At 41.3% G+C, this 26562-nt stretch overlaps 2 protein-coding genes across 6 annotated transcripts in view; one reads left to right on the top strand and one right to left on the bottom strand.

The window, feature by feature from the left end:
• Positions 1-10588, bottom strand: part of arhgef10lb (Rho guanine nucleotide exchange factor (GEF) 10-like b) — a 42889-nt gene extending 32301 nt beyond the window's left edge. The window contains exons 1-4 of one of the 5 annotated variants that reach the window (XM_086213909.1): positions 9554-10002; positions 9397-9455; positions 8889-8934; positions 4881-4934 (exon numbers count right to left, since the gene is read on the bottom strand). In XM_086213909.1, the coding sequence (XP_086070035.1) occupies positions 4881-4934; positions 8889-8934; positions 9397-9411 (115 nt within the window). In that variant the 5' untranslated portion in view covers positions 9412-9455; positions 9554-10002. The other 4 variants (XM_086213913.1, XM_086213910.1, XM_086213911.1 and 1 more) reach the window with 4 other exon arrangements.
• A 1071-nt stretch (positions 10589-11659) lies between these two features.
• On the top strand, positions 11660-24195 carry rcc2 (regulator of chromosome condensation 2). Its single transcript, XM_086213914.1, has 13 exons — positions 11660-11873; positions 13283-13497; positions 13637-13730; positions 16163-16306; positions 16442-16573; positions 18143-18231; positions 19325-19439; positions 20097-20263; positions 21196-21376; positions 21579-21684; positions 22128-22200; positions 22666-22743; positions 23170-24195. Exons 2-13 carry the CDS (start codon positions 13297-13299, stop codon positions 23272-23274), a joined length of 1485 nt encoding a protein of 494 aa, XP_086070040.1. The 5' UTR covers positions 11660-11873; positions 13283-13296; the 3' UTR covers positions 23275-24195.
• The last annotated feature ends 2367 nt before the right edge of the window (positions 24196-26562 follow it).

The raw sequence follows: 26562 nt of genomic DNA, 5'->3' as shown, positions 1-26562 counted from the left end.
TTTTCTATTCTTCATGTCATTTATGGGGTTTGTCTTGTGTTTTGATCCAATCAACTTTTCAATGTGGCAATAAAGTAATATAATGAATTGCAGTTTTGGAAGGCAATTCAAATAATTGCTAAATGCAAAAACAATTCTATGTGCAGGGCAGCACGGTGGTGCAGTGGTTAGCACTGTTGCCTCATAGCAATAAGGTTCCAGGTTCGAGTCCCGGCTCAGGCACAGGGTCTTTCTGGGTGGAGTATGCATGTTCTCCCTGTGCCTGTGTAGGTTCTCTCTGGGTACTCTGGTTTCCTCCCACAGTCCAAAGACATGCAAATGGGGACTTGGCTGATTGAATACTCGAAACTGACCATAGGCGTGGCTGTGAGTGTGAATGGTTGTCTGTCGATATGTGTTGGCCCTGCGATGGACTGGTGACCTGCCCAGGGTGAACCCCGCTTCTCATCCTGAAGCTGCTGCGATAGGCTCCATTCCCCCCGTGACCCTTAATCAGGATAAGCAGAAGAAAATGAATTTACTGTGTAATTGTTCAAAATGCAGGGGAGCTGCAGCTAGGGTTCATGGTGCTCTGGCTACATACAGGCCATAAAAGAGGAACACAACTCGGTCTGAGAATGTGTCTGCTGTCACCATGATACATCAACATGTCAGCCATTACGGGGGTTCGTTGAGCCCTTTAACCCTATCAACACAATGGTATGTATGTATGTAAAAAATAAATAAATAAAAAATAAAAAGATGCTTCCAGATAATCTACCCTGAAGTTGAACAAAACATATTCACAAGTAAACAGAACTGATATTAACTTATTATGTTGTACTTTTATTTTGAAAAGCCTTATCAATCACTCTCTCTTGATATTGAGACAACTATCGGATGAATGATGATGATAAAATATTTGAAATCAGACCCAAGAAATGCTGACCTTCATACTGATGATGCTAAGTAAACATATTTATTCATTGGTCTTCTTTGCTACTTGGGTAGCACCTCCCTCTTAGATATGATCAGTGCGTCGCTGTTATCTGGTTACGTCCCACAGTCCTTTAAAGTGGCAGTAATTAGACCCCTTCTCAAAAAAGCAACCCTGGATCCAGAAGTTTTGGCCAACTACAGACCAATATCAAATCTTCCATTTCTCTCCAAAATTCTGGAGAAAGCAGTTGCTAAACAGCTGTGTGACGTTCTCCATAGCAACAGCTTATTAGAGGATTTCCAGTCAGGTTTCAGGATTCATCATAACACAGAAACAGCACTAGTCAAAGTTACCAATGATCTCCTACTAGCATCAGATGAGGGACTGGTCTCTGTGCTGGTCTTATCAGATCTTAGTGCAGCTTTTGATACCATTGACCACCATATCCTTCTACGGAGACTGGAACATGTCATTGGCATTGAAGGAACAGCACTAAACTGGTTCAGGTCTTATTCACTAGGTCGATTTCAGTTCGTACTAACTAATGATAAACCCTCTGAAACCACTGCAGTCACTTATGGTGTTCCACAAGGCTCTGTGCTTGGACCAATCCTCTTCACCCTATACCTGCTTCCTCTAGGTCACATTATTAGGAAACACTCGATTAATTTTCACTGTTATGCTGACGACACACAGCTGTACTTATCAATGCATCCTCATAAAATGAATCAGCTGACTAAACTGGAGGCCTGTCTAAAGGAGATAGAAACTTGGATGACCCATAATTTCCTTTTATTAAACTCTGATAAAACTGACGTCACTGTCCTGGGCCCAAAACATCTAAGAGACACCCTATCTAATGAGATAGATACCCTGGAAGGCATTACCTTGGCCCCCAGCACGGCCGTAGGGAACCTAGGAGTTCTCTTCGATCAGGATCTGTCCTTTAATGCCCACATTAAGCAAATTTCTAGGACTGCTTTCTTTCATTTACGCAACATTGCTAAGATAAGACACATCCTGTCTCAAAAAGATGCAGAAAAACTAGTCCATGCCTTTGTCACTTCCAGGCTGGATTACTGCAATTCCCTCCTATCAGGCTGCACCAGTAGGTCCCTAAAGACTCTCCAGCTGGTCCGAAATGCTGCTGCCTGCGTGTTGACGAGAACTAGTAGAAGAGACCATGTCTCTCCTGTACTGGCTTCTCTGCATTGGCTCCCTGTCGAATTTAGAATAGAATTCTAAATTCTCCTTCTAACATACAAAGTCCTCAACCATCAGGCACCTTCCTATTTGACAGAGCTCCTAGTCCCCTATTATCCAGCTAGAACCCTTCGCTCCCAGGATGCGGGGTTACTGGTGGTTCCTAGAGTTTCTAAAAGTAGACTGGGAGCCAGAGCCTTCAGCTATCAGGCTCCCCTCCTGTGGAACCGTCTCCCAGTTTCGGTCCAGGATGCAGACACCCTCTCAACCTTTAAGAGCAGATTTAAGACCTTCCTTTTTGATCAGGCTTATAGTTAGGGCTGCTTAGGCTGGCCCTTAGATATGCTGCTATAGGCTTAGGCTGCTGGGGGATCTCCCGTGATGCACTGGGCTTCTCTCTCCTCCTCTCTTCCCTCTCTGTCCTCCTCTCTGTCCTCCTATATTTGTCATACATAAATCATACTCATATGTATTACTAACTCATGTTCTTCTTCGGAGCCTTCGGGCTCCCCTCATCCCAGATCCTGGGTGCTGCTGGAGGAGGCTGCAGACCTGAAGAGGCTCAAGCTACCACCCGTAGCTCTACCTGCTCACGTCCCTATCTGTCCATCAGTCTCTTCCCTTCTCTCTCTCTTTATCTCTGTCCCACTCTTTATTTCTGCATATCTATCTTCCTCCATTATCTGTCTTTGTCTCTGCCCCGCTCTCCTGCTCTCTTCCCCCCCAACCGGTCAAAGCAGAAGGCCGTCCCCATTGAGCCTGGATCTGCTCAACGTTCCTGCCTGTTAAAAGGAAGGTTTTCCTCACCACTGTTGCAGGATGTGCTTGCTCATGGAGAATTGTTGGGTGTAAATTCATTGAAAGAGTGTGGTACTAGACCTGCTCTGCCTGTAAAGTGACATGAGATAACTTTTGTTGTGATTTGGCGCTATCTAAATAAAATTGACATTGACTTGACTTGACTTGGGTGATGTCCTTGTGTTTGCTTCAACTGAGGTGTGGTATTCTACTAGTCAGTTGAATGTCAATGGCCAAACTGCTCTCTAGGGCTTGGCAATATAAAATGGTCATTGCTTCACATTTAGTTATTCAATGATACCCCCATTTTGTGAGACTGAAAGAAAGGCTTTTGGTCCACAAAAATGAATCACTCATCTGATTGGAAACATTTTGGATTCAGGTATTCGAAAGGGGAACAACACCAACCAAGCATAATGTTTCCAGAGTCACTGAGTATTATTGTTGCTGTAAAATAACGGCCCTAAGTTCTATTTGGTCTCACAACAGGACACAGGGTTCTCTGTGAAAGAGGAAGGCCCACTGCCAGGTCCAGAATACACCAACAGCAACAGACAGAGAAGTGAGACCAGACCTTGTCCATTGAGCCTTTAAAGAGCATTTAAACTAAATGGAAAAAAAAACATGATGCAAGATGGAATTTTTAACATTTTTTGGGCTTGTTGTAAGAAGTATTCCGCAGATATTTTTTTCTTATAATCCAGAACAGAATCTATTTTTTTCTCCTATAAAGCCTGCAATTGTTGGGCGGCATAGTGCTATCAAAGTTCGGAATTATTTTGTGTTCCTTGAGTCTTCAGAGTATAGTGGGAGACAGGACTTTCATCTAGTCCAGTGTCAGTCTAAGGAGGCAGACACCTTTTAGTTTAGAGTAGACTTCAAACACTCCAATTTACTAAAGCTTATAGTTAGAAAAGGCTCAGGCTTGAATTGATCTATCCCTTCGTTCTGCTGCTGTGGGCCTATTTTGTTGGGAGGTCCCCCACTAATCCACTGGGCTCCTCCATGTTCCTCTCCCTATGTGGGGACTCATGCATCATTAATGCCCCCCCCCCCCCCAATCTTGCTCTGCTCGAAGTTCAGTCCTGTTAAAAACATTTATGTTCATGTTATTTGCTCAACAAGGGTTTATACCATTGCTCAATATGGAGAAGGTTATGTGATCACTTTTAATTTGCCATGATACTAAATGGAATTCACGGGACTTGGATACCTTCTGCTACTGCAGTACAAATCAAGCACGTGTACAGGAGGCACCTGGAGTTCACTGTGCCAAACCTGCCGTAACTGGCAGCTAGATTTGTGTCAAGGTGTCTCTGGAGCAGATGGTCTGAAGAGGCTTGGTCTGTCTTATGCAGCGTAAGTATGGCAGAGCAGCAGGAGATTACTGGGTCAGGCTTTACCCAGGAGAGATTTCCACAGTCAGGACACACCTGATGACTTTGGATTTGATTGTGCCCCACCAACTACTAACAACAGCAAAAATTTTTGTTTGATGAAAGTATTAAATCCTGCAGAGACATCCTGCCAACAAATTATATTCTATAGCATTAATAAAAGCATTCGTTTGATGTACTGCATTGTTTGTTCATCCTAAACAATAGATAATGAGGAAAGATGAAGAGGCTTGAGCAAAACTGGGCTGGTATAAATATCTGATTCAGATTCAATTTAAAAAAAACGACCAGTATCAGCTGATAACAAGCTTGTGCTGATATTATTGTGGATCCCTGAAAAGACTGAACCCAGTAGACACAGAGAGGCAAACACTGGTAACAGACCACCTATCACACTACCTATGACATGCAAGAAGCACACACATTATTTGTACACCAAGGAAAAACATCAGATATTCATCACATGATTTTAAAAGTTCTACTACATTTCCCAGTTCCTGTACTGAAGCTAGGTCATGACTGTGAATGCTAAAAAGCATCAGTGTGATGGCTGAAGGACTTACCTAAAGGATGAATGAGGAGCGGATGCGGAGACGCCATGATGTTCACATCAGCTCCTGTGAAAACACACACTAGAACATTTAATCTTTCATTCTCAGTCACAGTTAAACACGCATCAAAATAAAGTTCTTTCAATTAAAGATCAAGTGACATAAAGTTTTGTTTTTCTGTTTTAACTTGTTTCTGACACATATCTGCAGATGATTGTGATACCACAGCCTATTTTCTGTATATTGTATTTTGTCATTATTGTCATAGTTGTTGATGCCATTATATTTCAACTAATATCATGAGGCTGTAGTAAACCACAAAGTACTTATTACATGAACAAAAAATATACTATGGTCCAGCGCAAGCTATGGAATGGAATCTGGACCAGCACCATCATCCTGACATCTGATCTTTGAATGTCGTCATCCTTAGTGATATGATTTACGATATTCATGAGTCGTTACCCCATCTCTAATTTAAATGGGTGTCTAAAATCAAAGTTGTTTTCATGGATTTTGAACATTAGATTTTATCTATTCATTATCTCTCTACCAGGATGGCAGAGAGCAGGAGCCCATCTCAGCAGCCATGGGGCAGCAAGCAGGCTAAAACCTAGACTGACAACTTATCTTATATTTAGAAGTATATAAGTATAGTTTATAAGCATATTACTCCTTATCTTGTCTTATATTACATGTATAGAGATTTGTCATTAGAAAATACAGAAATTTACTTTGCAAGTAGATTCTTGACCATTTGATGCCATCATCAGTTGAGCCAAGCAAGCCCAAAATTACCGCTTGACACAAACTAAATATATAAAAAGCATAGTATTGAATTTCATAATTATTAATTCAACTCATAACACTTGCCAATATACAAGGCTTGCCCTGATAATACAGCTGACTGGAGCTTTGATAATTCCCTGCTGCTTCTTGACCGAGGTCAGAGAAAGCTGAAGCTAAAATCCAACCACAAGCTGTCACGGCTGCTAATGAAGCAGCAGAACATGAGTAGTTGTTTTTGTGTGTTCCTGCATTAGGCCAGAGGCAACAAGTCTTACATTCCTCCACAGCAAATCCAAACGTGTCCTTTCCCGAGTCAGTTCCTCACACCCATGACAGGCCACTGAACTATGACGCTGTGGCGTTGATTCATTCTTCAATCCAGGCAAATGAATCCTGGTTCGTTCACACATCAAATACAATCTCTCTTTCATAAACAATGGTGGTTTTGTGCCTGTTGCTTCAAGTTATCTGATAAGAACATGCTGAGAAAAAGAACATGCTGAAGTAAAAGAGATATAGATGAATAATTCACTAGGCTATATGGAAACCTCCTTCATGCTGTGGCTGGTGTGGGCCAGGCAGCTGAATGGACAATAGCAGTGCAGAGGGAACTCTGCTGTCAGCTGGGAGCAGGAAACAGCTCCAGGATTGTCTAGACTCCCACTGCTATGACTGCACTCAGTTCAGGCCCAAAGCCAAACATGAAAACAAGATGAAGGCACATTCTTGCCGAGTGCCTCACAGAGCATTGATGAATACTGGTATATCATTAACATCAGGAGCTAACAAACAACACTGTAGCTAGTCAGTCACACCATGTAACTCAACGGGTCTGAAGCAAGAACCGCTTGTACATAGATTCCATCTGAAAACACACACAAGCAATTTATGAGAAACTACCCAATTTTCCACACAAACAAAATCTAGGAGAGGAGAGACATATAGTACCAATTAAGTACAACTGACCCACCATTCTCTAAATCCTAAATCCACAATTGTTTGGATTGTGCATGTATGTGTGTGTGTGTGTGTGTGTGTGTGTGTGTGTGTGTGTGTGTGTGTGAGAAAGAGTTAAACAGGTGCCCGTGCTGTTCCTTCCTTTTTGCCATTTTGCAAATACCTTCAACATGATTGGACTAACAGTCAATATGTTCCAGTGCCTATATTTTCTGCATGAAAAAAATGTAAATGATATCAACATCTTGTTTTGATGGAAAAACACACATAAATAATTTAAATTTGAAAGAGTAACATCTTTTTTATTTTCAAACTATGAGGAAAAGCCCATTGCTTATTGTTAATTCATCATGGTCATTTTTTAAATATATTTTTGGTTGATCCAGACACGGTGGCACGGTGGCGCAGTGGTCAGCACTGTCGCCTCACAGCAAGAAGGTTCCAGGTTCAAGTCCCAGCTCCAGCACAGGATCTTTCTGTGTGAGTCTCCATGTTCTCCCTGTTCCTGTGTGGGTTCTCTCTGGTACTCCAGCTTCCTCCCACAGTCCAAAGACATCAAGAGGGGACGAGGCTGATTGATACTCTAAATTGACTGTAGGTGTGACTGAGTGTGAATGGTTGTCTGTCTGTATATGTTGGTCCTGCGATGGTCTCGCCTAAAAGCTGCTGCGATAGGCTCCAGCCCCCCCCGTGACCCTTAATCAGGATAAGCAGAAGAAAATGAATTTACTGTGTAATTGTTCAAAATGCAGGGGAGCTGCAGCTAGGGTTCATGGTGCTCTGGCTACATACAGGCCATAAAAGAGGAACACATCTCAGTCTGAGAATGTGTCTGCTGTCACCATGATACATCAACATGTCAGCCATTACGGGGGTTCGTTTGTCTATATAGTTGGCCCTAGGATGGACTGGCGACCTGTCCAGGGTGAACCCCGCCTCTCACCCGAAGGCTGCTGGGATAGGCTCCACCCCCCCCCCCCTTAACAGAATAAGCTGTATAAAATGGATGGATGGATGGATGAATGGACAGACGGACGGTTGGATGGATGGATGATCCAGATGCTGATATTGATAACAGCTGGGTTCTTCTTCTCTGTTCATCATAGATGATTAGGGAACTACAATCTATAATTTATGTTTTTTTTGTAATTGGGAATTTAAAAAAACGTTTTCAAATTTACAATGTTTAAATGTGTTTTTCAGTGTGTACCAAATGTTCACTTCAAAGCAAACATGTCTTTATACAGATAATTTCACATTGGTAAACGTAGGCTGTTGACCAAAATCAGTCGTAAAATATCAGCTAAAAAAACTCCAGTATCGTGCATCCCAATAATTTACCATTCTCTGGACCGCATGTTCATTTAGAATAGGTGGGATTCATCATGTTTGAAGTCATCATGAATCTGACTGGACGCACTCATACTGCTCCAGGAAACTGATCTTGCATGAGATCCAATGTGTTTTTAAAAACAATGAGCCAGCCATGATGGGCATTCATTTTTCTTTGGCCAACACTTTTGGTCCAGAGCAAGACCCCTCAGTAAAGACTGGGCAGATTTCATTCCATTTGTTTTGGGTATTCTAATCATGATCCACTGAGGAAGATCATATCATTCATGAACAAGCCACCCATGAAACTTGCTGTTCCTGGAATAAACTCAGTCATTGCTGAAAGCAGTTCATTGCTGGGGCTTTTATCATCAGTGTGAAAAGCTACAAACTAAATTCATTCCCAGATCAAATGATTCCGTGGTAGACACAAGTAGTTATCGGCTGCTTCTTTTTGTCATCAAACATGTCTATGGGCTACCCATGGCATGGCACATTTATCCTCTTGACTCTTGAATATCAGCCGATGATACGCCAATATTTTCAAAACTCAACACAGCCCCTTCCCACACACACCCGCTTAGGCAATGGCGTAGGCTACAGTTATATGCAAATAGATGACACCAGCTAACAATACAAACAGGATGCCAACAAATTCATGACAGTATTTGGTGAATATTGAGCAGGCTGTAGCAATGTTCCAATCTATTGTATTACATGGACGATTCAGTAGGTTCGCTGTCAACAATGTTGAATTTCTGGAAGATTTAATCAATGTTGCAGATCAGAAAACAGCTGCCTGAGCTCAAGCTCTATGTTTTGGCTGGTTTGCAAGAAATTAAACATTTTTAACTAATTAATCATCTATGAAAACTTGTTTTTTGGGGTCTGGCAAAGACACAATTGTATAATATTATTTTGAATGTCCAAAACAGTTCTCACCTTGGCTGATTAGTTGCTCTATGCATTTATCAACACGACACTGAACCTGACACAATATGAAAAAAACAGAAAAGGAAATTCATCTACCAGCATAGAAAAGGAGTCAAGTGTTCATCCAGATTCATGTAGAATTCATCTTGGTGTAAAATGACATATAATGGCAGCCCAGGTAAATATTCCCTACTCATCTCTTCTTTCAAGCCCCACAAAGTATCACAGCTCTGTAAACAACTGTGTAAATAGTGTGAGTGAAAAGTTAAGAGGGCCAAGGAGTTGATAGTGAGCACACATAGGTAGAGGCAATCATCACCACCACCACCACCATCCAGGACAAGCCTATCAAAGAGCACCAACACCTGGGCACAATCCGTGATGACCTGCTTACATTTTCCTCCCTGAACTGAGGAGCTCCTGAGAAAACCTCAACAGTGACAGAATCTACTCAGGATGCTGAGATCCTTCAGGGTTGGCAAGAACATTCTAACAGTATCATAATATTCTGCTTCACCTGCCAGCTGAACATGGGAAGAACCTTCTCATGGACACCCTAAAAGAGCTCCTGCCATCCTATAAGAGTAGCAGATTTTGAAATCAGGACCCTTCACATCCCCAGTAGGCAAACCACAGATGGTCTGCGACAGAGCTGTAGTAGGAGCAGAACGAACCTGTTGTTGGTTTAGAAGACTTCAAAACAGACCTGTACTCTGTACTCCTCTGGTCACATGATCACATGAAGCCATAAATAGAGAGTTCACTTGCTAAACAAACAACACTAATACATTTTAAAAAATAAACCACAATTAAATTATCCAAAAAAAATAAAACTACACATTTAAAAAATTCACATTACTTGATGTTCATCCAATTGACTTTTTTTAATTAAATTTTCCCCTTTTAAAAAACATTAAGCCATTTCATGGCTTTTTAAATTATGTGTTTGCAAATAATATCTTCAAATATAGGTCATACACGCAGCACGAACCATATTTTTATGATCAATATTGTTATTTGAGGTGTTGACAGACAACAGTTCAAATCCAAATCCATGTTTTCTATCTGTAGTTTCGGCACGGAGCCTCGTCGTTGGATTTACTGTCCAAAAACAGCGGTCATGTCTCACTCACCTGCCGTGTGGACGTCCATCCCACACACACACGGACAACACCCGCGGTTACACTCCTTCTGGTGCGGTATCCAGCTCAGGTAGCTGCCCTGTCACTTCAGGCTTCAACTCAGGCTTCTTCCTGGCGCTTCCCTGCGGTATTTCCTTCTCTCCTCCTCTTCCTCTCCCAGTAACCTCCCGCGCTCCTACCCACACACGCCAGCAGGAGGCGCAGCCACCTCTGCAACGGCACTCCCAACACGGTCTCTTAACTTCAACCAAAATGATTGTCCCAAGGGAGGCAAACTCTCTAAAATTAAGCTGCCAGCAATTTTGAAATCCATCATTCTGTTTCTTCTTCTAAAAGAAAAACTAATAGGAAGAAGATAAATTTCACCTAAAATTTTGTTATTTTATCCTTACAATAACTGACATAATGGTCAAAAACAAATGTATTTTCCTCCTTTTATAATCAATAGAGTTTAGTCCTGCATGTTAATTTAATGTAAGGTATTTAATGCAGCCAGCACCTCCTTCCTCCAGTCAGGTTCTCAGAAAAGACAACAGAGATTAAATAATTTAAATGTTTGCCAAGGTCTAAGAGGGGTGTATGGTCATCAGATATTTCAAGGAAGATATTGAAGATTCAGCTGCAGGCAGAGGGGAAGTGAGCAGGTTGCTGCTGCAAGGAGGGGGGGGGGGGCAAAGCTGCTTTTTGTCTGGGCATCTGAGTAAAAAAATTAAGTTGTCAAACGAATTAAATTTAGTGTACTAGAGGTATAGGGTAGTATGAAAGGAACATACTAAACACTTAATCATACAAACATACATGTGCTGTTCCTTTCAATTCTTCTGGCAATGATTTAAGGTTTTTATAATATTAAGATTATTATTCAAACAGAAATAATAACAATATGAAGTGTGTGTGTATGTGTGCGTGTACGTGCAGAAGATATTACCTGTCTTAAATGGTTGGTGCTCGTCAACCATGGGGGGAAAAAAAAGATCAGTATGCAGTTTCACTGGCACTAACGAGGCCGCCAGGATTTTCTATCACACTTTTAGTCATTAAAAACAACTTGGAAAAAGCTTTAGCTTTACCCGCATAGAATGAACGCCAGATGTCGCTGTTGTATCTTGTACCGTACTCATACGTTCGCACTTTCTTGCCGGAAAACTAAAACAACCCGGTTGAGACACCGACGGTCTATTCAAATACTCTATTCAAGGTCTGTAGTGTTTGGCCAACAGGGAGAAAATGAGCTATAATTATTGAAGGCATTCGTTATAAAAACGAAACATGAGTACATTGCAAACCAAACTGTTCAAGTTGAGTCGAGCGTTTCTGAGGTTGGAGATACGAGTATTACTATTTATAGTACTCTTGATGGTAAAAGTATAAAACCTCTCTGAAAAGTTGAGAAATCTTCTCTTTGATAAGCCATAGTAAATATCCCGCAATGAAAAGATCTATAAAAGTCGACGTTTATTATGTTGACATAAATAATGTTTCTCCGTCATCATTCGAAAACGTCAAAACACGTTGTTGTTTACTGCGGGAAAACACTCATAGGTGTTCTTTCATTCATTCTCTTTCCGTGATTTTGCCGTATTTTGGATTCTTGTCTTCTTTCTGCACAGCTCGTCTGAAGTGCCAGTACTTTCACTAGGAGCCAGCAGCTTTGTTCTGCTGTGTCTGCTGTCTCAGCGTCCTGTAACAGAACACACATATTTCTAGACGTGTGTATGTTGGTACGAGTACTCTGGGCTTCCTGGATGAAGAGTACATGGCACCACGTGGTGTGAAAGCAGACTGCAGCTTCTTTTGTTCAAATCAATCAAACCGGAGACGGACAGAGAGCTGCTGAATCAGGAAATCACCGGTACATGTCCTTTATTTTTAGCAGTAGGAAAATACAGACAACATTAGAGGAAACAATACAGACTATATGTACTCTTAACTTAAAACGTATACACTCCGAAAATATGTGTAAAGTTTTTTTGTATGTAGTTGGAGCATCGTTTCATGTAACGTTATGTCTTGTCTTCATTCAGATTGCCTGTTAGCTTAACATACAGTAGCGAGGTAACGTTAGCTTAATCACCCTAACCAGTGTTCTAGTACATTTTACTTAATATTAGTTCGTTCTTGAATTAAGAGAACTAGTTAATTTTGTAGGGAACACAAAGTTTGCCTCGAGCGTTTGGTAGTGGCTAACTATATAACTTCCCACGCTGAGCATTAGTAGGTCAGCTAGCTTGCTATTATGCGAACAAAGAGCGACACTGGGAACGTTAGCTACTTAGCCTAATGAAGCTAGCGGTTAGCTACACACGGACACCGTTAACGTTACATTCTACATTTTTTGTTATAGTATTCTAGCGCTTGTAGTAGTTAGATTCACCACATACATAACTACGAAAGACTGTCATTGGTGAAACTGGCTACAATTTAATATTTAATGAACTTACCGGTACTCTTTAAAAGGTGCTTGTCTTGGGCGACGTTAGCTTAAAGTTATTAATATCAAAATTAATTGTTGGTTGAAGTCTCAATGAGCATGTCGAAAGTCAGGATTGTGAAATACTTGTACAAATACTAATTTTTCACAAGCTGCTCATGAGTTAGAAGTTGGTTGTCCATTGTTTGATGTGTAACACATCTGCCATAACATTAAGACCATTTAAAAAGCCCACTACTGTCTATTCCAACCGCATTGTTATACATCCTTAGAAACGTAATGCATGCGAACATTCTAATATTCAGTAGCTATTTACTTTTGTTATATTAATTTTATCTTGAAAAGTTATTCATTACTAACTCTTATCTGAAACGGCAGCCTGACAAAAGGCAAGAGTCTCTTGAGGAAGAAAGACTAAGGGGTAAAGGCATAACAGAAGTTAAGACATCAGCATACACTAAATTTAGGTTTACAGTCTTAAAGTCGGACCTCTGTTGAATTTGTTTGAAAGAGCTGCTATGTTAATTGTTTTGTTCAGGGCTCTAAATGATTGGTCTCCATATATTCGTTGTCTGTCCTGTTTGTCTAAATGACTAAAATATTAGGAACTGACTACATGGTATACTGTCGTTTTTATTGTGTCATATATTTGTGTTTAGCTGGGCCAGATGTGAAAAAATCTCACATCCTTTATCTTAAATAATAGACGTGGCTCATATCTTACCCCTAAAAGTACATATTTTTTTAATATATATTTCAGTTTGGGTTCAGGTGAGGATTATTGTCACATGCTTCCTGAAATAATAACCTTTTTTTTTTTTCACCAACAGTTTCTGACTGAAAAATGCCACGTAAGAAGGTGACGGACATCTCTGGGAATGGTGGGATAAAAAAGAAGAGGACTAGTGGCAAAAGGAAAGAGAGGGACTTCAGTAGTGATGATGAATTTGACTATGAGCAAGAGAACAACAAGAAACCTGGCAAGCCCACCACCAAATCTGGTCTTCAGCCTGTCACTGTGGCCGATGATGTGAAAGAGAAAATAGTGAGTCTGCTAAACTGTCATGTGATGTTCATTCCAATATTTCCATCAGTATGGCTTGTTTTTGTTTTTTGTTTGCTTTTTACAAAGTGCTGTGACATTTGCGCTCTTTTGGGTCAATCTCACTGTGTTCTTTCCACAGAAACTTGAATGCCCTAAGGTTAAAGGTCAGCTGCTCATCTTTGGAGCAACAAACTGGGATTTGATTGGAAGAAAGGAGGTGCCCAAACAACAAGGTAGAACATTTTTATACATCCACTGTAAATGAACTCCTTTTGTTTTTACAGTTTTCAGTAGAGTAAATGCAGCCTCTTCAGTTTTTTTCTTTCCTTGTATAACATTGCCTGTACTGCCATCATCTGGTGGCATTATGTAGCCCATTTCATTTGTTCCAAACCTTGTGGTGGAAACACCATATGTTTGCATAAAATTCCCTCTCAAATTTAATTGAAATACAACTAATGAAACTTTAACAGTTTCAAATGTTGAGCTCTGTACTCGTAACCCTTATTTATTTTACGGCTACTGTACCACCTGAGCCATGCTGCCTCCCAGCTAGCTTGGTTGTGCCTGGAGCAGGACAGATACAGTACATATACACATCAAACATACAGCTTACTTCCATTAGTTGATATAAAGAACAATCAACTCAGGTAGAAGTCACTTACAATCAACCACTGACCAAATTTCAATAAGAAAAAATGCTGCGTGAAAGCCTTGTAAGAGCAGTGGAAACACTAATTACCTTGATTTTGTTTGTAGTTCCTCGCTAAACAAAGATGTACCGTGTGTCCCTGTATCGGAGCCATGCTGTGCAGATTCACTTTTAAACTTTCCTAACAGAATCACTGTATTGGTAAAACTGATGATTGGGTTGAGCTCTAATAATATTCAGACTATTTTTCATTTTGGCATGGTTTAAGCAACATACATTATGTATACATGCAACCTGTCATTCAAAAACTTAACAAACAGAAGTAATGTGGGTTTTTATTAGTGTGTCAAGCAGGAAAGTGAGATCTGATCACAAGCAGCAACAGGAGATGTCTAGATGTATGTTAAAACCCGGTATGAACTCACATACTTGCATGCTGTTCTCTCGACCCCCCCTTTTTTTTTTTTAATCTGGTGTTTATAGTCTATTTTCTGTCAGTCACATGATAGAGATGTCGCGAAGTGACAGTGTTGAGCATTGGGGTTCTTATTGTATAGACTTTGTTCTAGGTAGCTGGTGCGAGACTTTCTCTTTCAACTTCCATCCACCTGTCTCAGACTTTTGGGGTGTCACATGCAGCTCCTCTGGGTGACATCAGTGTAACATTGCATATGTGAAAGGAGCATATGCTTTAAAGCGGTGAGGCCTGCAAATACAGCTGTCCCCTAATGAGACTTTTTGGTCATGGGTGTTGAGATTCTGAACAGAATGGGGATTCTTGATACTGAGAAGTCAGACAGAATCAACCATAGACCAAGTTTCCCTTGGACACTTGAGGATGTTTCCATATGAGGTGTAAATGTCTTTGTTTGGGATACATGTGTTAGAGTCAGTGAGATCCATGAAATGATAGTGACAGTAATGTCTATTCATATGTATGCATGTCGGGTGTGTGTGTGGTGGGCTTACTGATGCCTGGGGCAGGCTGTGAAGCCCCTTGTTCCATCTTGCGTCCCTCCTTTGGTACATACTGATAAAACGGCTTTGTTGAGGCTGGATGGGGGTTGGGGGGTGTCAGCATTAGCAGCTGCATAGACAAAGACCTTCTCTAGATGGGTGAGATGCTGCGCCTTCCAGCATGCCAGCAACACACTAAAATCAGCGGTTTTTTCTTATATATTTGCATATACATCAATCAGCCAAAGACAAAGAATTATAACCACTGATCAATTTGCTATTAAGTATATTAGTATAATACAGCAGTTCTTCAATAAATCCTCCGTTGTGAGGATGATAATATTCAGTGTTTATTGAAAATGTTTGAGACAGTTGATGTATTTTAACATTTTGACGGCTGTTGTTTGTGATGCTGCTGAACTGTACTTAAATTAATACGTGTCTCATATTTCCTTCCCCTATGGATTAAAGTGACACAATAATTGGAGCGGCTCAGTCTAAGTCAGTACCACTGAGCAGCTTCCCAAATTACAGCCTTCAGAATGGCTAAAACAGATTCAAATATAATAAGTTAACTAAAAGGGATGACCTCAGTTCAGGTACTAAGAACCTAAGCATTTGACTCACAAATAAAATGTTGTGTATTTTTTTAAAGGCCCATAATTTCCTCATACACTGCAGGACAGAGGATGAGGTATCGAATCAATGAGCTACAGTGTGTGTTGTGTAGTTACACTTATACTGTTAAAACCAAATGATGTCACTGTTGAGCTTTCCACATATATATGCTCCCTGGCTCTATCCACCCCACTGATAGGAGTCTAAAAACCTTGTAAAAAATAAATGATACTCAGTCTGTTTAGGCCTGGTGGCTGACAATACCTGTAATCCACTGAGAGAAATGCACTGACCCTGAGTTCGTGTTAGGACACATCTCTCCCTTCACGTATTAGTCAGTCAATAATAAAAGTAGGGGAAATGGCCTGAGCCAGGTGTTCACTGATGTGTATGACATGGATATGAGAAAGGTGTCATTTTTGGTCTCTGTCTTTTCAGCGGCTTTCCGCAACCTGGGTCAGAATCTCTGGGGTCCTCATCGCTACGGCTGTCTGAATGATGTCCAGGTCAGCTGTGTGATGTCAGGTCCCTGTGCTGCACACAGTCTCCTCCTGACGACCGAGGGCAAGCTCTGGAGCTGGGGTATGTTTCATACTCTCCACAGTCAGAAGGAATGCTTTTTCTGCTAAAAGTCTCTGCTCAGACCCAGAAACTAAGCTGTGGTTGACTGAGTGGAAAGAGTTGTCCATCACTGAACTCTGCTTCCACCTTCTGCAGGGCGAAATGACAAAGGTCAACTGGGTCATGGTGACACTAAGCGTCTGGAGGCTCCCAAGTTAATTGAGGCCCTGGCAGATCATGTGATTGTTGCTGCAGCCTGTGGACGCAATCACACCTTGGCACTCACAGGTAGGCTGCACCTTTATCTTACTATCCAACTATAAAAAAGAAGAAATCTCCGTCTGTCTATCTGAGTCAACTTATCTCCTCGCCAGGTGTATTCAACCACCTGGTGAGGATACATATGATATTTTACATGGCCACAGAGAATGATTATGCAAAGAAATTTAAAGGCCCAATAATATACATTATTTTATTTAGTTATTTTATACCAAACAACGCTTCTGGTGCTATTGTCTTTTTCTGAGTACCAAAAACAATGTCACTCTCTCATTGTGACCCACATTATGGTTGGACATGGAATTGATTGGCATAAAAAAATGTGGACTTTTTTTTTCAGCAGTCACAAATGTATGTTGCTGTCATGTAGCAATCACAACACTACAGAATGCTTTTGGTCATACATCATATAACATTGTCGATGCATCAGAAACCTGGATTGATCCCTAAATGTTTTTAAGAAAAGCAACATGCAAATAAGTCACACATTAAAACAGACTCCTGTTTTTCATTTCTTATTCATCATTCCCCTCTGGTATATTTCATATCTTCAAGTATTTATTTTGATGTCATTACAAAATGCTTGTATTTTTTTGCACGTCTTGTGCTGTAATTTAGTTAGGATGCAATACAGCATGTGAACTCTTTTAATACAAAAATATAAATAGGTTTTTAAAAAAAATCATGACTTTTGTAAAAACTTCAAAGAACTCCAGAGCTTCTTACAATCACTCACAATACAGTGGCATGACTCTAAATGTTAACTGTTTACTTGCCAAAGTCTGTACTATACATGTCTGTGTTCTGCGAGGTCACAACAATCACATTTTCTCAACTCTGCATTTATTTATGTTGCACTTTTCCCCAGGTATGGACTGGTTTATGCATATCAGTAGCCTAACTTTAAACAGATTAACTTCATTTGAAGTGATGTTGGATGATCAACTCTAAATCAAGTCTTTTTTCTATATTTTTTGTTAAAAAAAATGGATGGCTAAGGAAAACCACCTGACTGCAGCAACACAAAATGCATTCGTTAGCCTTACTTCACAGCAAGAAAGCTCTGGGTAGGAAGGTTCACGGTTAAAGACCTCCGTCCTAATTGGGCCTTTCTGTGTGGAGTTGCTCTGTTCTACCTGGGTGCCGGAGCGTCTTCCCACACACCTAAAACATAATGATGGACTCTTGTCCAATGATATTTTGGATAGGCTCCACCCTCCCGTGAGGCTCAACAGGATAAGCAGTATTGACGACAGATTGATGGAGCATGACCTTGAAGAAATTAACAAATCTCAAAGAGTTTTGAATATGAGAGCCTCAGGACACTACAATAGTTTTACCTCCATAATTGAGCAGCTGAGCATATATTTTCAATGAGGAAATTCATCATACCTTTCAGTTTTCTGCAGAAGTTAACCAGTTATATTCATCAATTAAACAAATCGGCGTGCCTTAAAGATGTATAGACCTAGATTATCTGCACTTTTCTAGGACTGTCGTCAGACGAGACGGAATATATTAATTGGCCTGTAAGTCTTAAAGACCCTGTATTTTTTTTATGTCCCGCTTTCTCCTCAGAGGATGGCACCGCATACTCATTTGGTGAGAATAAGCTGGGCCAACTCGGTCAAGGCAGCCAGACGGATGCAGTTCTCAGTCCAGCACCAGTAAGCTGTCACTGTCATGTCAACCACACTCACTGTGAAACCAGGGACTCCATACTAGGGCAGAGGTCAATACAGAAGGATATATTTGATGTATATTTCTAGCTCACAGTCTGATCTAGGAGTGTCCCCATACTAGCAGTTTGGTGGTCAGGACCTATAACCCTGAATATTATTTTTGACACAACATCTATTACATTAATGATAGTCTACCTAGGTTGTAATTTGATTTCAGCTCACAGGATCCCAGTTGAGTTTCATTTGTATAAGTTCAAAATTGCTTTTAAATTTATTTTACATTGTTTTAAATTCTAAAAGTTAGTAAGCATTCATGTTTATATAAGTTGATTTCTGCCGTACCTCACTTTGTGTCTGTAGATTTAACTGTTTCTATCCATTTATTATAAAGTGTTTATCTACAATACAATTAGTCCTATGGAAAAAATATCAGTGTGTTGCAATGATTGTCACTACCATATTTTGGGTTGTGCTCATAAAGCATTGCTGCTTTTGGAGAATAAGATTATCTGGAGCCCTGCTACTCAATAATATCATAACTTCACCCTCATATCAGTATATATATATCTTTAATTTCCCCTTTCAGCAAAGGCAAACAATGATATATACTAACTTGCTCTTTGTTGTGGCTGGAGGTTAACATGAGCAACAACAGGGCGATGGACTCTGTAGTCATTCTGTAGCTCCAGCCATGTTGCCACTGGTACCATCCAGTTCTTTCTTTTTGTTCACAACCCTAATCAGGACCACTTCTTTGCAGATGTAATTTGCAAACTGCCATTATTTCTGAATTTTGGCATCGTCTCAGTACTGCTGTGCTGGTTTTTTGATATCCCTATCTAGTCTGTTACAGAACAGCCTGACACAGTGACAGTGGGGAACCAGTTTAGTGTTGAGAAATCACCAGCTTGCATTCCTGAATGTACCAGTAGCCGAAGATATCTACGAATACAGTGCGCAGATAAGCAAGAATGAAAAATGTTTTAGAAGAACTAACACACAATGACCCTTAAAAAGTTGCTTTTGGTTTACCTTCTCTGCCTTTCTCTCTCTCCGTCTTTCTTTCTCCCCCTTCTAGATTTCTTACAATGGCCAACCCCTGGTTAAGGTGGCCTGTGGTGCAGAATTCAGCATGGTGGTGGACTGCAAAGGAAACCTCTACTCCTTCGGCTGCCCAGAATACGGACAGTTGGGTACGGACCAAATATGCCAGATTTATAAGGATGTACCATTCTGATAGTGCCATTGGATGGAATGTAAATGGAGAATCCACTCAGGGCACTCACACTTTCCAAAATGATCCAATATAATCACTGACCTTGACATAGTCAGGGTCACATTTCAGGCATCAAAGTGTTCGTTGCTTGTTAAAATGTATTATGTTTCAATATCAGGAATCTTGTATTTTATGGATTATTAAGTGTTATGACTTGGAAGAAGGTGGCATGTTGGTGCAGTGGTCAGCACTGTTGCCTCACAGCGAGAAGCATCTGGTTTCGAGCTCTGGCTTGAGCACGGGATCTTTCTGTGTGGAGTCTGCATGTTCTCCCTGTTCCTGTGTGGGTTCTGTCTGGTACTCCAGCTTCCTCCCACAGTCCAAAGACATCAAGAGGGGACGAGGCTGATTGATACTCTAAACTGACCATAGGTGTGAATGTGAGTGTGAATGGTTGTCTGTCTCTATGCGTTGCCCGTGTTGACCCGTCCAGGGTGAACCCCGCCTCTCGCCCGAAGGCTGCTGGGATAGGCTCCAGCCCCCCGTGACCCTTAACAGGATAAGTGGTAGAAAATGGATGGATGGATGGACTTGGAAGAAGTAGTACGCTATTGACCTGTGTGACTCACTCCAGGACACAACAGTGATGGGAAGTTCATCGCTCGTGCCCAGCGCATCGAGTTTGACTGTGAACTGATTCCTCGGCGAGTGGCCATCTTCATTGAGAAATCCAAGGATGGCCAAATCATGCCAGTGCCCAATGTGGTGGTCCGAGATGTTGCCTGTGGAGCCAACCACACGGTGAGAACTAATCCATTAACAATTAAAGGTGCACTAAGCTTTGTTGCCTGACATCACTTCCGTTGACTTTTGTTTTAAATACAAAACAAAAATAGAGCAAGCTTGCCCCTCCACCATGTTTCTGTAAATGTCATGAACACGTATTGACATGGAAAGTGGACCTGTGCTTGGCTAACATCACTAAGATGAGAGCAAACTAGCTGATCAGTGAGTAAATTTATATTATAAGTCTTGATACGATATTTGTATTGTGAGCAGCGTATGCATATACAACAACCAATTTTCACGTTTACCTACTTGTCAAGTAAGAACTTATCCTATTGTGCATGGGAAAGGAAGCCCTTCTGTTGGCAGAGTTCTTGCCACCTTTAAAACGATTCCCCAATGTAAATGCGGGTCTTCATTCATTCCTTCTCATTCTCTTCTTCTCGCCAAATATTCATCTGAGCACCCTTTCTTTGGTAGTGCCTCAGCCATTTCCCAAAGTGTAACAAAGAGTTGTTAGACACCGTCCAGTTATCTAGCATCTTGCTACCACATCACTCAATCTACTCTGCTTGTAAGTATGCACGTGCACTAACACCCCACCCATCCCCAATCATTTTGTCAGTGATTGGCTGGAACGTGGTTTGTTATGTTTATGTGCACATCCTGTGCACTCAGTGTTTGTCATTTTTGAGAACTGTGTCATCTCCAGAGACTGGACTTTTTCATAGTGTATTCAGGGGGCAGGCAGCTAGCAGATCGAGGTGAGATGCCTACGATTTGGGACAAAAATGAAATTGCGCTGAAACCATTCAACAAGGCTCAGTGCACCTTTAAGTTATGTTAAGTGTGATTTCCATGTACAATCAGTTCTTGCTTCATTACACAAAGTCGTTCTTGACAAAGTTGTCCTGTTAACGTTTCCACTGAAACTGGCATGTATGCAGCTGGTCTTGGACTCTCAGAAGAGGGTTTTCAGCTGGGGTTTTGGTGGTTACGGGCGCCTGGGACACACAGAGCAGAAGGATGAGATGGTGCCCCGACTGGTCAAACTATTTGACTTCCCTGGGCGTGGTGCCAGTCAGATCTATACGGGCTACCAGTGTTCCTTTGCAGTCAGCGAGATGGGTAAGACTGGATTTCTGTGCTTAGCCTCGCTCATAGTCTAGGTGACATTACTGGTCAAACTATAAAAATGCTCATAGTTACAGTTTCTTTATGTAACACTACACTTTGACAAGTGACCTAAATACACAATAATATGAAATCAAATGAGCAGTAACTTTTTTTGTATGTGCTGCTTTACTCATCAATATCTGATTATTAACAGGGGGTCTGTTCTTCTGGGGGGTGACAAACACTTCCCGAGAGTCCACCATGTACCCCAAATCTGTTCAGGATCTGTGTGGTTGGAAGATACGCAGTCTGGCATGTGGGTGAGTGGGGTTTCACTTGTTCTTTCCTCTTTGTGTGTTTATGTCCCATTATGTTTACAGTCTCTGCTGACTACTAACAAAATAAACAGTAGCTGATAGTGTTGACGAGTGGGGGGCAACATTGCTCAGAGGTAGAGTGGCCGTCTAGTAACCAAAGGGTTGCTGGTTCAATCCTCACTTCCCCCGGCAACCATGTCAAAGTATCCTTGAGCAAGATCCTGAGCTCCTAATTGCTTCTGATGGCCCTGCGACGGACTGGTGACCCGTCCAGGGTGATCCCTGCCTCTCGTCCAGTGTCAGCTGGGATAGGCTTCAGCCCCCCACCTTTAATGGATAAGCAGTTTAGAAAAGGGATGGATGGCTGGATTGGGGACATGGATTTGTTCACGTCTAGTTCCTCATGGTTGTTCAGTTGTGTTTTTTTCTGTGTTTGCGGCTACCAGGAAGAGCAGCATCATCATTGCTGCAGATGAGAGCACCATCAGCTGGGGACCCTCACCCACATTTGGAGAGTTGGTAAGACCCCAGGCCTCACTCATTCATCTAAGTTCAAAATAGCTTTTAAATTTAGCCGTGGCTGGCTCAGAACATGTGACTTTAGCTTCCTCAACAGCCATAACCTGCTTTGCTCTTGTTTAGGTGAAATAAGGTAGCGTAGGGCATGTTCTGCCTTAAAGCTGGTGACTTAGCACCCGTCTAAAATGAACAGATGGATTCTGTTTCAAGAATAACAGCCTACTGTCTAAAATCACTTATGGGAGCAGCATTACACTGTTGGTAGGGTTGCTTTAAGGGCATATGGGGTATTTCACCGGAGACATGATGATCCCATTTCATAGTTAGTCATTCTGGTTCTGTCTGCACCTGCACAGTTCTGCCACACATCTCAGGCCATTGTTCCCATGTAGCATTTATCGCTTGGAATCAAGGCTTCTGTGATCCAGCAAGGAGCTGAGTGCATCATCTCTTTCTTCTGTACAGGGATATGGAGATAACAAACCCAAATCTTCCACCACTGCCCAAGAGGTCAAGACCTTGGATGGCATCTACATTGAACAGGTAAATGGACAAGTATCCTACAGTACATGTCTACAGAAGTGTGTCGCTTTAAAAATCAATCAACTCCACTAATGGTGTGAATCACTGAAGGGAGGATTGATTCCTCAGAAATCTGTTTTTAGAATGTAGGAAATAGTAATATATCTGAAAACAAGTAGGGAGACCAGGGTGTTACATTACTGTGAATAATCACAAGCTAGCAGCAGAAGTGCCTGACCTCCAGTCAGAATTGTTCACAATAGACTCTCAATGCCAGCTCTGACAAAACAATGGTAATAATATCAAAACGTTGTTCCTAACTAAGGAACTAAGTGAGCGAGACCGCGTCCAGATGTGGAAGGTCCGATCTTAACATATTCTGACTTTGCTTTCAGTGGTTGTAGAGTGTCTGCTCCAGATGGGTCTGACTATGTGTTTGTTTTCCAGGTGGTGATGGGCTACTGTCACTCTCTGATTATTGCCAGACAGGACAGTCAACAAGAGCAGGAGAAACTGAAAAAGCTGCCTGAGTACAACCCCCGAACAATCTGATGGGGGCTCCAATGGCAACACCTCAACCTTTGTCACTTGAGCAGAGACCAACACCTGGCCTGGTGGTGTACTGGTGGGCTGGTTGAGTTCAGGGGGGAGGTGTTCCTAGGTCGGCAGGATATCCACACATCTTACCTTACCAGCACACTGGTTCTCCACCAATTAGGTCACTGAATTCAAAGAAAATGGGACTGTGGACTGGTCCAGTCCAGATATCATCACTTTTGCAAGTTTACTCCAAGCACTTCCCCTCTACCAGAGCCGTGCTTCCCAAAAAAGCCTTCCCTATTTGTAATACAGCCATTTATTTCTTTTGTTCAATTGTTATTTCTGTGTTGCAGTGTTTGAAAAATGATTCCATTGTTTGTCACATTTACGGGTGCTATAGCAGGACCCTCAGTCTTTTCCTACTGAGGGCATTTCTGAGACCAACACTCCATACCTGTGCCTTTTCTACATGTCTCTTCAGGATATGGAGTTGTTTGTGTTGATTTCCTGTGTGTGGCAGTATGAGCAGGTATGTGTACCTCTGTCACAGAATAATAATCAGGATTTAGAACATTATGTTCTGAGTTTGCTGTTACATTCCTATTGTTTTCTTCTCTTCTCGTGTGTTTGGTGCACACCTCAGTCCTTCCAAGACCACAGTGTCTGCTAGCTCCTGTCTTGAATCATTTGTGTAGTATTAACTATTCCAGCGCTCTAAGCGGTTTCACAAGCAGGTCCGATGTTTTAGAACCAATAATGCACTGTCTGGAAATGGTTCTTTTGTATCAATGTGTGCTGGGGAAGGTGTGTCCTCACTTTGAAAACAGCAGAGGAGTACTCCAACCTGCACTTCATTTTTTTTTTTATTGTGAACATTCTCTCAGTTACATTGTTTTTTCATTGCAATGTTTAATAAAATTTTGTGGAAATAGATTGATTTGTTTTTTCTGCATGTAATGTATCCTGTATTTAAGAAGTCCTGTATATATCAGCTATATTGAGCATTTGAAAGAAAATTCCATTAGAGGTAGTGGATATGCTATCTATAGTGTAAAGTCCAACAAGCCTAAAAATACCCACCCAGCCTTTTACTTAGGAGCCTTGCAGAGGGTTTGTTTTGCACAGTATAATAAAGAAACTGTTGGCTCCTCTAGTCCCATTGCTCCAAGGAGCTTAAGAGTCCAGTGTACTGAGTGGCCAGCATAACCCATCTTCAACTGAATCACAGCGGTCTTTCCAGCCATTGCTCCAGCACTGTGCAGTGAGTTTGGCATGTTTCGCCTGCTCGCTCGTTGGCCTCTTCAGTCTGGTCCTCCCAAGGGACTGTCAATTTCAGAGGAACCACTTGCTTTGTTTACTTGGATATTAAAACCACATCTGGGCAGAGTGAAGTCGTAACAATCAGGGAACTTGAGCTGTCTTCCTAGGTCAACTTGAAGCTGCCAGTCCCGAGCAGTGGCAAGAAGCCCACCTGAGGTGCTTGGCTGATGTTGAGCCTTCTGGCCAGTTCTGTTGAAGGTGATAGATTGTTTAGGGGCTTGCTGGGTCTTTCTGATCTGGATTACTGTGTAGATTGAGTCAGCCAGAGACCTTAAAACCTGGTCATGGTGCCAGCGATATCGACCATCCCACAGAGCCTTCAGGCAGTCAGCTCAGGATCTGCTCCACAGTACCCCTCGTCTTACACAGTTTGCACTCAGGAGTGTCTGCCAGGCCCCAGGTGTGCAGGTTTGCTGGGCTTGGGATAAACTGACTGAGAAACTTGATGTGCAGTGGTTCGGCTCTCCAGAGCTCTGCCCAGGTGATTTTGTGATATTCCTCATGGTCCACCCTTGTCCATGCCCCTTGTTTGTACATGCCGACCATCTTGCTGGAGCGTTCTTCCTCCACCTCTGCTCGTATCTCATCCTGGACTAGTTGGTGCTTCTCCTTCCCACGTGATTTATCATAGTGAGGTTTTGGATTACTGCCAAATCCTGACCAGCCCAAAGCCACCATGTCCACTAAGGTTTTGTGCCTCAGCCATGCCTCAGCTCTGTTGACCGCCTTCAGCGCCTGCCACTTCCTTCCAGTCTTTCCAAGAATCGTGTCAACAACATATTTCAAACATTTCATTATGGTTTAATTGTCTTTAGATGAAAATGTGAAGAAGCTAGCCTGTATACAATCAAGAAAGGGTAAATATGATTTTCTCATTTTGTCTGATGCATAGCACCTCTGTAAGCATGTGTGCATCTGCATGGGTTTGTCTGGGGAGACATGAGGACTCAACAGTCAACTGTTCTGGGTGGCATAGCTCAGAAATAGAGTGGCCGTCTAGCGAACAAAGGGTCACTGGTTCAATCCTCACTTCCGCAGGTGACCATGTTAAAGTGTCCTTGAGCAAAATACTGAACCCCTAATTGGTCCTGATGAGCAGGTTGGCACCTTGCATCACAGCCTCCACCATCAGAGTGTGAGAATGAATGGATGAAATAAGATGACACTATAAAGCACTTTGAGTGCCACTGAAGTAGAAAGGCACTATATAAAATGAGTCCATAACTGCAGATTTAAGAACATCAATTAGGGAAACAAATAAAAACTTCGTTTTGAAAATGTTATGCAAGTGTTCGAACATCATAACATAACATTTTAAGATGGTTATCACCAAACATTTGAAAGTTTTAGGAATATTTTAGGGAAAATGTTTCTTATCTTTGAGACAGACATTCTGAAAATTAAACATACTGAAGACACCGTGTAGATTTGAGTGTTATTTTTTATTATTTGTGGTTGTCATACAGATGCAATAAAATTTTATATATATATATAATTATATATATAATTATATATATATAATTATATATATATAATAATATAATTCTATATATAATTATATAATTATATATATAAAATTATATATAGAAATAAAATGTGTATGTGTGTATGTATGTGTGTATATATACACACATATACATATATACATATATATTTATATATAATTATATATATATATAATTTTATATATATATAATTTTATATATATATATATGTATATGTGTGTATATATACACACATACATACATACATACACACATACACACACACTCACTGGCCACTTTATTCGGTACACCTTGCTAGTACCGGGTTGGACCCACTTGCCTTCAGAACTGCCTTAATCCTTCATGGCATAGATTCAACAAGGTACTGGAAACGTTCCTCAGAGAGTTTGGTCCGTATTGACATGATAGCATCACGCAGTTGCTGCAGATTTGTCGGCTACACATCCATCATGCAAATCTCCCGTTCCACCACATC

Source organism: Aulostomus chinensis, chromosome 9 (genome assembly GCF_037954235.1).
Source record: "Aulostomus chinensis isolate RoL2024-O1b breed Wild chromosome 9, RoL_Achi_v1.0, whole genome shotgun sequence".
Taxonomy (NCBI): Eukaryota; Metazoa; Chordata; class Actinopteri; order Syngnathiformes; family Aulostomidae; genus Aulostomus; species Aulostomus chinensis.
The sequence above is the reverse complement of the archived record's forward strand: the minus strand, read 5'-3'. Positions and strand labels throughout refer to the sequence as shown.